The sequence below is a fragment of the Vidua macroura genome, chromosome 6, assembly GCF_024509145.1.
Source record: "Vidua macroura isolate BioBank_ID:100142 chromosome 6, ASM2450914v1, whole genome shotgun sequence".
In the NCBI taxonomy this organism is placed as follows: Eukaryota; Metazoa; Chordata; class Aves; order Passeriformes; family Viduidae; genus Vidua; species Vidua macroura.
In genome coordinates, this window is record NC_071576.1 from 53,683,639 (window position 1) to 53,700,099 (window position 16,461).

General features: G+C 40.8%; 1 protein-coding gene across 5 annotated transcripts in view; it reads right to left on the reverse strand.

The window, feature by feature from the left end:
- Positions 1–16,461, reverse strand: part of NAV2 (neuron navigator 2) — a 374,080-nt gene that overhangs the window by 3,701 nt on the left and 353,918 nt on the right. For 3 of the 5 annotated variants that reach the window (XM_053980574.1, XM_053980572.1, XM_053980575.1), the window contains 14 exons: positions 16,327–16,438; positions 15,853–15,998; positions 13,362–13,534; positions 11,362–11,515; positions 10,745–10,904; positions 10,174–10,274; positions 8,763–8,858; positions 8,445–8,613; positions 6,491–6,726; positions 5,192–5,346; positions 4,654–4,725; positions 3,980–4,176; positions 3,665–3,783; positions 320–523 (listed from right to left, as the gene is read on the reverse strand). In XM_053980574.1, coding sequence (XP_053836549.1) covers positions 320–523; positions 3,665–3,783; positions 3,980–4,176; positions 4,654–4,725; positions 5,192–5,346; positions 6,491–6,726; positions 8,445–8,613; positions 8,763–8,858; positions 10,174–10,274; positions 10,745–10,904; positions 11,362–11,515; positions 13,362–13,534; positions 15,853–15,998; positions 16,327–16,438 — 2,094 coding nt within the window. Of the gene's footprint in view, positions 1–319; positions 524–3,664; positions 3,784–3,979; positions 4,177–4,653; positions 4,726–5,191; positions 5,347–6,490; positions 6,727–8,444; positions 8,614–8,762; positions 8,859–10,173; positions 10,275–10,744; positions 10,905–11,361; positions 11,516–13,361; positions 13,535–13,922; positions 13,932–15,852; positions 15,999–16,326; positions 16,439–16,461 lie in introns of all 5 variants that reach the window. The other 2 variants (XM_053980573.1, XM_053980571.1) reach the window with 1 other exon arrangement.

Consider the following 16,461-nt stretch of genomic DNA (forward strand, 5'->3'; position numbering starts at 1 on the left):
AAGGAAGTTCATGATTATTTGTATTTTGAGGTAGGAACAACATAAACTCCATGTGACAGCTACAGCGGTGTTCGCTTTGCCAGTGCGCAAGGAAGGAAAGGGAGAAACAAGCAGGGTCAATAACACTGAGACTCAGAACAGAGGTATTGACTGTAAATCATAGCAGCATTCAAGTTACTGGTAAAACGCAGCTTTTCCAGTAAAGGAGAAAATTAGATGACTGAAGGGATTTAGTCTACAGCCACAGACCAGTTCCTGTTTCTAATCCCTAGAATCAAGGCAAATGAAACAGTTCTGCTGTTAAGAAATGAGAGCTTACCAGAGGATCTCCTTCAGCATCACTCACTGGAACTTGTTTGCTGGTGGAGCCTTCCCGGGACACGGAGTAGCCATCAAAGCCCACATCCTCGGGCCGCAGCTGGAGCAGAGGAGGCCACTCGTGGTGCTGGGGGCTGGCTGCCCAGGGGTAGGTGTCCATGACCCACTTGGCAGGATCCTCCCAGGGCGCTCTCCTCCCATACAACTGAAAGAGCACAAAACCATGTCAAATATTCCAACCATCTCATCCACCGACTACCTAGCAAAAACGAACGTGCCTTGGTTCTTGGGCTGCAGGAAACACTTTGCAAGCACAGCTGAATGTGAGAGTTTCCTTACCCTAAACACACACAAAGCCCTTTGTCATGGCACTGATTTGGAAGGAGCAGACCACCTTCTCCAAGATTGCAGTGCCCTTCTCTTGGCACCAGCTGAAGGAAGAAATGCCTGAAAATAACATCACCTAATTAAGTCAACTTAAACAACGTCAGCACACAAAAGAAGCCATCAGTGCTGACATCTGGATTGCACTGGGAGGTGCCTTACAAACCGCCATCCATGGAATGTGGAGGAGGAAACATGAGATCTGTCATCAGGCAAGAGTGACGGATGTCAAGGCATAAAGTTTTCAAGTCAAATTTTTTTCGTATTCAACCAAGAAAAAGCACCAGCAGCATTCGTCCATGCTCAGGCTCCTAAGTAGGCAAAGTCTGCTCCAAAAACATTTTTTCTGGATGGAACAGACTGCACTACTGAATCCAAACATATTCTCCCTGTTCTAGTCCATTTGCCTTAGCTAGACAACACATTCATTTGAATGCCTCATGACTTCCAAAAGCATAAATACAACTACAAGTTGCTTTAAAACATTTATTTCTACTTTATAAATATCACCATCAACATCCTTCAGCAACTGGAGTTTGTCTCTGACGTTTTGTCACTGTCCCCTTCCTTTATCCCCCTGCACAAGGTAAAAACAATGGTCTAGCAAAGAAATTCACCAGCTCTCTGATGGATCTAGGACTATCTCACTTTCCTCAATACTATTTCTCCGTGATATGTTTTTTGTGGGTTTAGATTTTGCATGCACAAAGTATTACAGTGCTGTGAATACCAACCCTTGGTGTGCTGTGAAGCAGGAGGGAGCAGAGGTGCCAGCAGATGGTGCTAGGCAATCTGAAACAGAGCCTCCTCCACAGCCCGGACCCTTCATCCTTCAGCCCTGCTACCTTATCTTCCCAGCTTCAAGATGCGGCAAACCAGATTTCCTGTTTTAACCTTGTTCTCAAATTTACAGTGATACATGTCATTTGGTAAGTGGCAAGGATTTTGTATTTTTCACATATTTTCTCCTGCAAAACTCTGAGTGGATCTGAGCTCAGGAGAGACTAAATGACTCATGACCCTCTTCCATGGCAACCAGGTCTGTCCACCCCTCTCACTGGCACATTTTCCAGGGAGCAAGTCATGGGACAAGGATGGAACAGGTTGCTCCACAAAGCATGAAAGAAAAATCACTGGAGTATGAGTGACAGTGGCAGGAAACCACAGGGACTCTGGGTCCTCTTTTTGCTGGTGCTACATTCTGTACTGATACACCAAGCAGGAAGAACTTGGTTTTACACAACCTTCTAATTTTCATGTCCCTGTTTTGAAGACAAAAACAAGTCAGCTCCCATGGGAGCAATTATTATAAGGATTCATTTGGCTTGTTTGTATTTGATCCAAAATAATTCTCTAAATGAGAAAAAGAAATATAAAAATAGCTGAGAGCAGATCCACAGAGATCAGAGCAAAATTAGGAGTCCACCTTTCCTTTCTGGCAGGCAATTTCAGGAAAGAAGATGTGCTCTCTTTGTGGGCGTGAGGAACAGAAAATAGCCCCAGATGAAACCCACCTTTCTAGCATTAGCTTGTTTATTAGCACCACTCTGGCTACTCTTCAAGTACTAAAGTGCATTTTCTTATCCATCAACCAAACAAAAGAGAACTTATTTAAATAGGGATGAATTAGTGCAATCTGGGGAAATGGGGCTGAAGGGGATAAAGAATCTAAAGCACAGTGAGAAACTGAAGTCCTTACACCTGGAACACAAACCACTCAAATACACTAAAAGATGGAGATACTGGGCAGAACAAGGAAGCAAAAGGATGGTTTTATCAATTGCTCTCTCTCCACTTCCATTACTAATTTTTCAATGCTTTCCACACATACTGATTAATGATATGAGAGCTCCAAAACCCAGTACAAGGAGCCCATGCATTACTGTGAGTATCAGTTTTCTCCATTTCAAGAGCAAGCAAAATCACCTGCTCTCATTTCTCTTGTTTTAGATTGGAAATATTCCTGGCTCCCATTACCTGCCTTTAAAACAAGTTTCATGTAAAATGGTTCTCCTGTTCTATTTCTGGAAAAGTTCCTGAGTGTGTTTTGTACTCCAGGACCTATTGTTTTCCTTATGTCTAAGAGTCTACCACAATTCCAAAGAGGATGAGGTCTCCAAGTACTGACAAATTTCAAACGGCAGCTGCCCAAATTGTACCCAAAACTTGGAGAATCCAAGTATTTCACGATTTTTTAAGAAGCCATTAGTAAAAACTTAGTTCTAAACCATATTTTAAAGTAGGTGCTGCTGGGTTTATTCTGTGAACAGAGAGCTGGTTATTAAAAAACCTCCTTTTTTTCCGTACCTAAATGGCAAGTCCATAGCAATTCTCTGCTGAACCCTCCTCCTGATTCCAACAAGCTTCATAGTCATACAGACACCAAAAACTATTCCAAATTGCCAGATTATGAATCAATTACTAAACACAGACAATCAATGATTATTTAACTTCATCCTCTGAAAGAATTATGAAGGAATCTACTAAAAAAATCATCTTATATACTGAGAAGTATCAAAATGTCACTGATACTGCTCCTATCACTCATGTAAACATTCTCTCCATGCAAAGCTTTGTTCCTATGCTGAAAGATTTGATTTCCAAAGGAAAATCCTGTGTAACAAAGTTAATGATGACAAGCATATTTTTCTGCTGCACAGGATAAATTTAAGGTGTGCTTCTGGAACTCAGTATTGAAAGCTATTTGTATGTCTAACTCCCCCCACTGCAAACATCAGCAGTTTGGCATCTAATCACTTCACTTCTTCTACTCTCTATTTCAAAAGTCCTTGAAGAGACTAATTCTGCCTGAGATTATTGACAATTCTGGTTACATTTTCATAGACATGCAGATATTCAACATGCAAGGTTGTATCTACAGAAAATGTTGCCACTGCTGAGTTTTGTTGCCTTTTGAACAGATGCCATTCTAGACCTATGATTTTTCCCTTTGCCTGCTCACCTGTAGCCCTTCTCTTACTGCCTCCAGAAGATATGGAATGATGGAGTAGTTCCACAAGTCAGTGAACCAAACTCTAGAACCATCTACATCTATTGGACAGGAAAGGAAGAGCCGTGGACCTGGAGAGAGAAATTCAGATATTACACTCAAATCACAAGCACAATAAATATCAAAAATAGGGTGATGACATCTAAAAGTAGGGTTTTAAAGAATGCCTTTTTTACATGACACAGCACAAGGAAGTATACAAAGATATGCCTGATATACAAGGAAATAAAATACGTATATTTACACATGCCTGGGCAGAGTACTTACCAATAGTAACATCAGAGGAGCTGTGAGCCTCCAAGAATTTGTTCAGATGTTGCCAGACCTTGGGAATCCAATCAATAATCTTAACCAGCTCTGCATTCCTCATCCTGCCACTGATCTCTGTTTCAATCAGTTTTCTTCTCAGGAAACGGCCGAGAAAGCCTTTGACTGGCTCAGTGTGGTTTGCACACAGCACCCATCTATGGCACAACAGCAGAAATGGACATTATTTCTCTTCCATGCTACTAAGTGTAACTATTCCTGACTACATTTCTCTTCTTATTCCCAGATTATCAGGATCAAAATGGGCTATTCCAGTCATACATGTTTTTCAGCAGAAGTTACTTTGGAATATTTCACTAGATGAGCCGATATTTGTTGTGCATTGTTTCAGCTGATTTCTCATTAATCTGCTTTGCCTAAATATTGTCGTACTGAAAATCTGTTAGAAAACCAAATATCTTAACAATCCTCTATGAAATAAAAGTTTTATGACCCCAGTTCCTTTAATGACAGCACCATAACCAAGCTGAACATGTCAGGGCAACAACCAGGAGCAAATGGCATTTCTCTCTCACTTTGCTATTTCAGCTGATAAGAACAATTTCAAATGACTCAGTAACCATTACTCCTTTTCCAGCCCACAAACACAAATGAGAAACATGAATAAACAGTACCTGAAATTATGGTGAAGTTGAAGATTAGGTGTGGAGGAGGTGGCTTGGTTCATTGTGCCAATAATATACGGACTATTGGGAGAAAAAAAATCAAGCAAATCAAACTTGCGAACTTCAAAAAACAAGTTTTAAGTAAAACCTGAACATTAAAAAAGGTCATTCAAAACTCTTTTGTCAAAGAAGGTTTTGTAGTTACTTATCACCAAATTCTCTACTGAGATTCTGTGAACATCAAATTCTGGAAGTAAACCAGAAGCCCCAAAACAGGACCTTTCACTACAAATGGGGTTTTACTACTAATGATCTACGTCATGAAGCAAATACAACTACTTTTAAATTACTTATTTCAGAAAAATGGATAATTTTATGAAGGAAAAAGATCCCTCTGAAGCACTGTCCACAATATGGACAACTTGGTCATCTTCCTCCACATTACTAAATTAATGCAGACTTTGGTTTTGTGCGATTGGATTTTGCAGGAGCAGTGTTCTGAGTACAGGATTAACATTTGCAATGTGTTCTGATACTATTTCTTTACCATTTGTGGTACTTGCAGTTTAGGAGTCCATTAAAGATCTCTCCTAGGGAGCTAACATGGTGCAAATTATCCAAAATGATGACAAGAGGCATATCCACAGCATTATTTTCACTGTTGCACTGGTCTGCCAGGTTGGACAGGTACTGGCGGAGTTCCTACAAAGCAGATATAAGGAAGAGAAGCAAAAAAATTTTTTTTTCTTCACATTTCTTAAAAAAATCTATTAAGATAAATAAGCTCGGTAACAAAATCTAAAGCAAAAGAGTCTGATATCTAACAAATCACACATTTTCTATGAGAAAACACAAGATGTGGTTTTCTTTCTCTTTTGTAGCTTATGCTGACGACTCAGAGACTGTGCCAGAAATCCTATGTGAGATAAGGGCTTAAAAAGGGGTAATATTTTGTAATTTACTTTGTGTTTTTTATTCATCAATATCAGACCTAAGAGGTCTAAAACATATTTTTGTTTCTTTTCAGGAACTTGATCAACCATACCAAACCAAATTCTGCATTCCAGCTAGATTTGTTGTATCATCTTGCAACTGTGTTTCCATCAAAATACAGATGACAAAATTAATCTGGAACAAACCATCCCTCATCAGAGGCCAAATTTGGACGCCTTCAGTAATGCTGGAAAGAAGGACGAGCTTTTGGTGCTGCTGCTGACTGGTTGAAATGCTCTCAGCAGCTTTAAAGCATGTCTGAAATCATACCAGTGGCTGAACCACAATTTCAACCATCCTTTTCTTCCAGAGGAAAATATGCCGAAGGCCATCAAATACACAGTTTTTTTTTCCTTCTCTTTAATCTAGAGGATCACTGGAAGTGTATTCAGCAAAACCAGCAGCACACAAAAAAGCAAAGACACGCCTTACCTGCCCAGGAATGTGTCTGCACAACAGCCCCTCCAAACCCAGCACACGATTACAACTGCTGATACCTGCAGCTGCAGAAGCTCCTGACAGCCTGGAGATGCATTTGAGGGTTTTGGGAAAAGTGCCCACATGCAATAGGGATTGCTCAAGTCTCTGGGAATTTTATGCAGGTGTTTAACTTCCTGGGCAATTCTCAGGCTCCTAAACATTTGAAAATTGTGACACCTTTAGGTGTTTAAATACACACCTGGAAGCCTGCTGTTCCAGACCCATAATCAGGTGAATATGAAAACCTTTAAGTATTGTTTCCTTCAGGATAAACATAATGCTTTGAAAATGAAGCTGAGTTCAAAATGACAGATTATGAAAGGTCTCTCATTTTGGACTTGTGGCTGTGCAAGGAGGGTTTGTGCATGCTCACCTTGCTGGATTTGTGGTCGACGTTGAAGGTGGCGATGATGCCCTCGGCCAGCTCCCTGCCCTCCCTGAGCACCATGTACTCAGACAGGCGGTTGGCCAGGTAAGTTTTGCCCGTGCCACTGGGGCCAGACAGGATGATCCTCCTGTGCTCCATCAGCAGGGACACGTAGCGCTGCAGGATGGGCTTGGGGATCAGCGACTCAAACACCAGCCCATCCAGGCTGTTCTCACAGATACCTGCAGCAGGGAAACAGGCCTCTCTTAGGAGGATTTCCAGTTTTTGTCCAAATGGACCTGATCAAGCTGCTCTTCACTTCAGAGCTAAACCCCTTCCCCACCCCAGTATCCCTTGTGGTTGAGAGAGGCACACATAAAGCTGGAAAAAAAGTGCAGGGGTGACCCGTGGGCTTAGACTGGATCCTCCTGCAGCCTGTTTAAGTCCTCAGCTGCATCCCTAAGGCCCTTTGGAAGCTGCCACACCAAAGGATTCCAGGCCACACTTTTCATGCACAAGCCATCCATTTACAGCATTTCACCACGCATTCACCCTGAATGTACCTGTTTACTTTTGGATCACTAGACAAAAAAAATCCCCAGCTATCATCAACTCCCCCTACTTTCCCAAATGCTTGTAATTAAACTCCTCCTCTGTATGCCGATAGTTATCTCCTCTAACAGAAAACTCCTACTGATAAGCATTTATGCCATGTCAGCAGTCACTTTAGGCAGAATTGGCTTAGGGAAAATACACAGTGCTTCAAAATAAACAGCAGGAAGGGAAGTTGGCAGGTCACCCAGAGAAATGTTTGCACCTCAGTGGTTACTTGGAATATTAAATATTTATATAGGCAGCTTTATATCTCAAAGGTATATGCAAGTGATTTTCCATAAATTGATTAAATACATTTCTATTTTATTGAAAACTGTTATCACTTATGAACCTTCAAGGCACAAGTCGAGTCAGTGCAAGTTAAATATAAACTCAAACTGCAGCTTTACAGACACAGTTAGACCTTATGCAATATTTCAGTTAGGCTTTGTGACTGGACAATGCATTTTATATAAGTAGAATATCCTGGGTTCATGTCAAGCCTTAGTAAGTTGATGTATTTCACAGTTTATTTTGTCTTCCTGCTCACTGCTTTGCTATACAAGGTAACCTAGTTTTTACACCAATATTCAAAAATCTGCTTTCAGTCAAATTTCAAAGTTGATCTGAAGAATGTTTGGCACTGCTCTCAAAATACCATCTGTCTGCAGATTTCACTGGTCTAACTTTGAGCAAACTGATACATGTTCAAAATGTAGCAGTTGAGGGTTTTACCCCTGAACTTAGTTTCATAGTAGAGTTTTCATAAAAAAGTTCTTCCCTGAGAAACCAAATGAGAAACACAAATACTAAATTTTTATCAGTATTACAGAATGAAATCAATGGGAATTCTGAAAACCATACATTTTGAGAAATCCAGATTTTAAGGAGTTTTGTAAAATTTGGGCTCCCTCCTTCCTGGAATTTAAGGAGGGACCCTTCAGTGAGACCAATCAAGCAAATGAGTTAAGATCTATTTTTTTTTTTAACCCTGCATGAAGGAAATAACAACTATAGCTGTGATAAAAAGCTAATGAAAATTTGAGGTTGACTCATTTGGAAAGTACTTTGCTGCTCAAACAGCTCCACTGCATCCCTTGTGGTGTGAGGTCTTCTCCAGGACAACAGAAGATCTGTGGAGTGTGTAATTTTTCCTAGAGTTACAGGTTGAAAACTTGCTGAAATTACAGACTTAGCATACCCCAAGTGCTAGCTTTATCAAATGAAAATAGCAGGAAGTAAATAAAGGGTAAGAATAGGAAAAAGCAGCGCAATAAGAAGTCTCTACTCCTCTGAGTTTCTTGACATGCAAACTCTGATAAAACTCAATAGTGAAAACTCCACCAGGCAGGTCAGGTGAAATTACCTTTGATGGTAACTGAGATAGTGTTGTTTTCTCCAACCAGGTACCCACAGGGCAGCAGCTCCGGGGTCTCAGCGCTGTTGGTGCGCCTGATTTCCCCGATGCTGTAGCCCAGAACGCTGTCTGAGTTCAGCCCCAGCTGGCTCACGGGATCCACGTGGATGATGTACTCCTGGGGTGGGAAAGGGACACGGGAAGTCAGGCAGCACTGGGAGTTTGCTCTCTGCTGTGACAGTGCTTAATGCACAAAGTTAAATACAGCCTGGTACCATCAGAACCCCCCAGGAGAACTCGAGCTCGCAGCACTTTGTACCCACTGACCTTAAACAGGCGTCTTACAACCCCATCCAGAACATCCCACTTGGTCTTCCCACTGACTCCAATGCAGCCTATGAGGAAGGTGCGAGGCCTGGAATCCTACAGGTACAGGAATAACTCTATCAGACAAGTGTGGTTAATGTAATTAAAATGCTGGCTTCCCTGCCCCTTCCCCTTTTACTTCTAAATAATGGTGCATCCTTACTACTCTATATGGTGAATTCTGAATAGCATGTGGAATTCTTTTCACACGGTAAACATTTTCTACAGTGTTGGAGTCACAAATCTAAACGATACTCAGGTGGCTGTGATGTTAAGTTAAAGGTATTTATTAATCAATCCATGAACAATTCAAAAATCTCTGAGAGGATTACAGTTTAGCAAAGAGACAGGAAGTCTCTTAGGAATACTGTAGACAGAAAAGTAGATGTCAAGTTCATTCTTCCACGACTTCACAATCAAAGACGCTACATTTGCAAGGTTTATGCTATTTATTTTTAGAAATTCTGCTGTGGGCACAGAATGCTATATATATAGATCAATTATACATGGCTCTAATGTATACATGGTTCTAGTAATATAGAAAGAGACTTTATATTTATATAGTATATTTGATATATCACAGCATTTTGTGTTTTTAAGTTATTTTTAAGGAAGATAAAAGAAATCAGAATAAATATAATTTTTCTGCTTTTCTACAGCTGCACTCACTGTGAAGCATTAATTGAAGAGAAAACTAATTTCTATCATAAGATTTGAAGTGTTACTAAAACTTGCTGTGATTGCAGTCAATCAGCAGCAGTTTTACTGTTTATCCACGGTTGTAATAATTAATGCAGAATAGGTATTTAATGGAAAGAGCTGCTGAGTCCATTTTATTTCTGATCATTCATATTTTTGTCCAGCCCTCAGGGAGACATGAAGTTACTTCTTAAACACACTTTTACAGGTGCTCAAAAATGTGAGATAGCAAGGCCATTGCTTGGCAAGAACTGTGTAATACATTCATGCATGTAGTACGTTAAACACATGAGACAGGATGCAACTTTAAAATATTTGCAATTTGTTTGGGTATTTAGGATTCTTTCACGTACTTGTGGATGGAAAACATCTGAAAGATGTCATTCTAAACAGAGTACTTGTGCCAGAGAGGACAACTTGAACTGGAATGATATGGTATAGATCTCCCAGTTTGAATTTGTCTAGTTCTTCCATAAGATTGGTGCTTCTGGCATTTCAGTCCCTCTCAGCAGCTCCAAGGAACCTGGAGGTAGCCAAGTGGCTTCTCTATCACTATCAACACACCAATGAACTGTTTTCCTGAGAAAATCTTGAAAGTCCTTTGCAAACTTGAGTTCCCTCACACATTCCAAAGTCACCTACATTTCAAAGCTGGGGATGAAACACAACTCACCTCCTTCCATTTCATCTCGTCCTGGAAGTTGACAACTATTTTGACGTGCCTGCCGCCTTCTTTCCGGGCAGAGCCATCTCCAGTGTCATCCAAGAGCATGTCTGTGGACAGGAAACATCAACAGCTTCACAGCTGGAGCTCAATTACAATGGAGACTATTCTGGTTTATTGTAGTCGAACACAACACGTCTGGGCATCACATGCCCCAAGGTAAAACACAAGAAACAGGCTGACTTCCCCGCCACATATCCCCCTCAAAAAGGGAAGGTCATTGAAAACTATTAGCCAGTTACTCTGTATTTTCCTTCCTATGATATATCCCCTGGCAAATGTGCACCATTAAATGGCTTTAAACATGACTTTTCAGAGCTGAGGTCATAATTGGACACCTCTGACCGAGGGTGTAGCAGACCTACGATGATATTTAAAAGAAGGCTCTGTGCCAGCTCGTGACATATTTCCACACCTCAGCTGTTAATAATCCTCATGCTTTCATTTTTCCATGGCTAACCAACCAAGCCTTCCAAGTGCAGGATAAAACCTGCCTCACCACCCTTCTCATTAAACTCACCGAGACTGGTTGACTCCGTGAGGTTCAGGCTGTGTTGAGAGAGACCCACTGAGTGTCTGGGAGAGGAGGAGATGGAAACCTGAGACTGAGCCCTGCTACAGCTGCCGTGGTTTTCAGATTTCAGCCGATCGTTCTCTGCTTTTAACTTTTCAATCTCACTCTTGAAAAGACAAGTCAGACATTAGAAGGCGCAGTGAAAACATGATTATGAGATAGCAACATAAGAAACTTAAGAATAAATGGCAGTTTAGCAGAAATGCTGTTTCCATCACGTTTTAATTAAGGATTTTAATTATTAAAATGTCCTTTCTATGAAACTTTTCCAAGTATCCTAAAATACCTAAGTATGTGGGACTTCACTAACACTGAAATGCAACTACCTTAAGGCAGAGAGCATGGAAACATTTTGAAGCCAACAAAATGCTGTCCCCAAAATCCTGTCCCCCAAAATCGTGTCTTGGGTGAAAACAGCTGCAGCTGAAGGCAGCTAAGTCAGGTGTTCATGCTGACTTTTAGTGAAGGTTAAACACAGCCTTTAGCAAGCACTTAGATCTGTCCTGTGGGGGTGGCTGGCCACACCAGCACAGGCTGCAGGACGTGGGGTGGCTGTTCCTCACCTGCATCCTGTTCATGGCCTCGCGCAGCTGGTCCAGCTGGTGGGCAGAGCTGAGGGCCTCCAGGCGGATGTCTGTCAGCTTCATCTCCTTGTCCCGCAGCTCGTTGCGCAGCTGCAGCACCGTCTCAGCCTCGCTGTCCGTGCACTCCGAAATACTGCAGGACACCGACAAACACACGCTCGTTCCTCTCCTCCTGCTGCTTCTCCAGCATTTATTAGCAGAAGAGGAATTATTCTTTTTATTCTGCTTGAAGCAGGTAGCAGTTTTGGCTTATTGAATTAGTGATGCCATAAATCAGATATTAAACAGGCCATGGAAATTTTAGAGTCTGATGAAACAAAGATGTCTGAGGGTTATTTTCTTTTAATCAGCATCTGAAACAGAATTCTCTGAAATCACCTACTATTGGATAGTCTTCATTTTTTTTTACGGTAGTTGCTATAAAGGAAAACTTCTAAAGCCAAAATCTAAATAAATTAAGGGGGTGCAGGCATTTAACAGCAGTTGGTTGGAGATTGATGAGTTCACAGACAGATTTAAAGCTCACCAGGTGTGCACAGCTGGGTTTCCCTAAACTGCTCTGGAGGGCTTTGGAACTCTACACCTATTCAAGCATGATAAATTCCTGCTCGCTTTAAAGAACTTACGCTGAAAAAGTTTTCAGAGGCATTTTTCTTCCCTCCACCCACAAAAAAAAAAAAATCTGAGTGAGTAACAACATTTCACCACATTTGTAACTGTATCTGTATAAAGATCAACCACACAGCTGCATAATTTAAGGGAGATTTTACCTAACATGTCTTTCCCTAAATCAGTTTCATGGGTTTTCCCTACCAAAAAACCAATTAGCCAAAACACACCAGTTTTACTTGTGCTCTATCTTCCCCCAGTTCACATATTTACTCTTTGTTCATGTTTATCCTTTTGGCTTCCATAGCAAGGTGAGATGTACCCACATAGCATTGTGGCTGATGACAGATGGGATCATCATTTGACTATTTTCTGGCCTGAGAGTTGTAAAGCACAACTTGCTGTAGTCACCAGAAACACACTGAGTTAGGCTCAAGAGACAGAACAAGCTTTGAAACAAAGATCATGGGGGATTATCTTCTGCTACTGACATTTCATCACTGTTATACAGCTGGAAACTATTGCTATTGTTTTCACCTCTTCATGTGAAAACAAGTGGAGAGGAACTACTCCAATGCATTTGTTCTGAAATCAGGCTGGAAGCTCTGCATGACCTCCCAAGGTCAGGAGGCTGTCTGCTAAATACAGGCTTCACAATACTGCCTGTTACAACTTTCTGTATTTATTTATCCTGCTCAAGTGACAAAGCTACTGATGGATTTAACATAAAAGCTGTTTTACTAAATTTTCCATGTACATTCTAAAATGTGAGCTCATACTCAAAACAGCATGGCAAGGGAATTGTTAAACTTTATTTCACAGGTGGCCGTGGAAAGGACCAGGCAGAGGTGGCTGGGGAGCTACAGAAGGAAAGAGGAATGGATCATCTCCATCTACCAGGCACAAGCAGTTAGATGAGTTCATCTGTATCACTAAACCACAGTGTTTGATTTCCTTTCCTTTATCTGAGTTTGTCAATAGAATTGGGAACATATCACGGCAGATTAATACAATATGTGCTGTTTTTAGACAAGAGAAACAAAATCCCAGATTTGACCTGGTTTGTTTAATTAATAGCAAGAGATTCAATTGATTTGTCACCTCAAGGTCACCCTGGTTATAAATATTCTTGATACTCAGTACATTCTGCTGAGAGAGCAACTCAATGAAATATTTACACTTCACTACTGACGCAATGATTTTTGGCTTTCTGGACACTAATGGAAAGGCACTGGGTTGGGAGTCAGCTCATGCATCTTTAAATCTCTGAATACATGAATTCAGCATTTCTGTCCTCTGCCTTTCCTCTACCAATGCAGCAAAATGCCTTCCATGGTGTTTTCTGTCTAAAAATTACAAAAATCACTTACAGGGAATTGGAATGGGAAGCTCTCAGCAGTGGTGTTGAAACAGTGGTGTTGTGGTGTGGTAGCTTTGGTGAGGAAGGTAAGGAAGAATCAGTCATCTCCTCAATGTCTGAATGAGAAGATGCTGACTTGGGAGATTTCTTTTTCCCAAAAGCTTGCTTGAAGGAGCTGCGTAACTGAAAAAAAAAAAAAAAAGACCATATCATTAAAAGTGAAACCAGGCAAAAAAAGCCACAGAGTAAGAACCCTCAACATGCAAATACTTCAGATGCTACAGCCATACTCACATACACAGTAACATGGGTGAAAAATAAAAAAGCTTTTTTTTCCTTAACTATTTTATCAGATTAATAAGGTCAATAGGAGTGGCTGTGGATGCTTCCTATTTTTTAAGAGCTATTTGACAGCAAACTCTGTTCAGTGCAACAAGCTTTACAGCGGCATGGTGACAGCTTGCAGCTGTGCTGGCACAGGGCCCAGCCCAGGTTAATGGTGCTGGAAGGGTTAGTGGTGTCAATGGGGGGTTAGCTTTGTACCTCTGAGTTTAAAGTAGGTCCTCCTTACCTCATTGACCTGCCGGAAGAAGTGCAAGCAAAAGGAAGTGGGGGAAGGAAAAAAGACATGTTTTAACAGATAAAGCCACTGATAAGGGAAGTTTTGGATTTCTGAGACAAACACGACCAATGATTAACAAAGACAGTTACTTTAAAACCAGAACCCTGTATTTTCCAAAACCAGGTGTCTCAAACCACATTGCATTGCATTTGCATTAACTGAGGAAGACACCAGATCCAAACTCTCTTTTACATTTTCTCCTTAGCTCAGGCAGAGTGCTTTGGCTAAGAGCCAAGTTAATAACGTATTTTTCCTTGCAGGAACAGGTATTTCACCATGTGAAAAGACTGCAACTTCTCTACCTACCTGCAACTAAAATAACCTTCAGTAACGCGACTGCCATTTTCCAAACAAGAATTAATATTCAAGTCATTAAACTGCTGTGACCCCAAAGTTACAATTTAACAGGTAGTTTCAAGAAGCATTTGGACAATGTTCTTAGATATATAGTTTCACTTTTAGGGAGCTATAAAACCCCCATGGAATCATGATGATCCTCATGGCTCCCCGCCCACTCAGGATACTCCATGTACACCTTCTAATGCCATTGCAAATTACATACTGTACACAGGCTGGCTTAATATGAGACTTTATTTATTTAACTTTATAATAAGAAAATGTTCCCTTAACCTTCTTCAAAAATAGTTATATGATGAATGAGAAATGTAGGCTGATGTAGGACTATATCCACTAGGTTACAATAACAAAGTATAGAAGGTAAACAAGAATTTAAAAAAGTGTTTATCTTAAGCAAGGCTTAATGACTACAAAAGTTTTGTGCCACAAACTAAGGGTTGCTAGAAATTTAAAAGTTACAGCAATTTACTTTGTCAATATACTAACATTCAGTACAAGAAGGATTTGGACAAGATGTTGTTTCCATTCTACCAATTATTTAAGGGCCAGAGCGCAAATGCTTCTTTTGTGAAGCAGCTGGCAATACCAAAAGATACCAAAATGAAATCTCTGAGATAAGAGAGAAATATAAACAAGAACTTGTTAAGGAAGCTCTTCCTTACAGTTCAGGAATTTCATCAACATTTCTGAGAGAATACTGTGCAAATACAAATTAAGCTTTTACCAGCTCTAACCACATTTTGCATCTCTGCAGATTTATCTGTACACCCAAGAGATCCAGGGAGATTTAAATTCAGTGGGAAGAAAGGAGTGGATTGTTTTACTGGCTATAATAAAGGATCCAGGGACTTCAGTCCAAACTACAATCAAACTAGGTCACTAAGGCAGTTATGGTCTAATTGAAAATGGAGTTGAAGATAATATACCTTTCCTCCAGTACAGGGTACCTTGTACATAGTACATGATGAGCAAAGAGGGAAAAACGGGAAAGGACAGGTAAGTAATGCAAAAACTTCCAAAAGAGATGTCTGTCATGAAAAAATTTTAAAGATCAGTATTTTTTAATATTATTCTTAGCAGTCCAAGTTCATGCTGGGCAAAGAGTTCTTAAACTGTTTAATATGTTCACTTACAAGAAAACCCTACGAGAGACAAACAAAAGAAGACCCACAAGAATTATCTTCTCTTGTGGGTTTGTTTTACTTTAATGACAGATGCCACATTTTCCTTAAGGGTCTGGACACCCTATTGGCCAGAACTAATCTTTGACAGCTATTTCTAATTTAAGACTGGCCTTTTAGCTGTCAAGCTAAAATTCAATCTTATGCAGAGTCAACACAAGGATATACATCACTTACAACTCAATTAAGCCTTCACAGGAGCGTTTACCCAGGATTTAAGCAGTGCACAGTCCTTGTGCTGACCTGCTGCACGAGGCAGGAAGGAGCAGCCGGGTGGATTTCACCGTGCATGTCCTGACAATTTCACAAAAACCTCACACAGTCTGCTAAAACATACTCACCCAGTTCTTCCTCTTCTTTTTCTTGGAGTCGCTCTCGATGTTGCTGCCCACACTGGAGTGGCTGGTGGCACTGTTAATGCTGGAGACACTGTCCGAGGAGTGCTGCCTCCGGATCCGCAGGTCCGTGGGCTGAGCAGCTCCAGGACCTGGGTATGAATGGAGGCAGTGTCAAAATTATCTAGGAAATTTGATGAATGGCATTAATCATCCATTCCTGAAGAAACATTTTGGGAAACCAGCACTCTGACAATCACTTATCCCAATGGATGGATTGCGTAGTTCAAATCCTTGTTTCTCGTGACGAGATTAAAATCTGAGATGCTTCAAACTTCTCCTTCAGCAATTTATCACAGTGTAAATTAGTGGGTTACTCTGGTCTCTGGGTAACTCTGATGGTCACATCAGCTATTACCCAGAGGACTGAGGTCTCATTGGAGAGCCCTGGAGTCTCTGTATGTGGTGCTTGTCTCTCACCTTTGCAGTTGAGCTCAGGTGTGTTGATGACTCCATTGATGGCAGCCTGAGCAGCAGCATTTTGTTTCTTCAGGAGTTCAATTGTCTTCCTTAGCTCATTCAGTTCCGAGTCCTTGAATAAGGGAAAAAAACCAT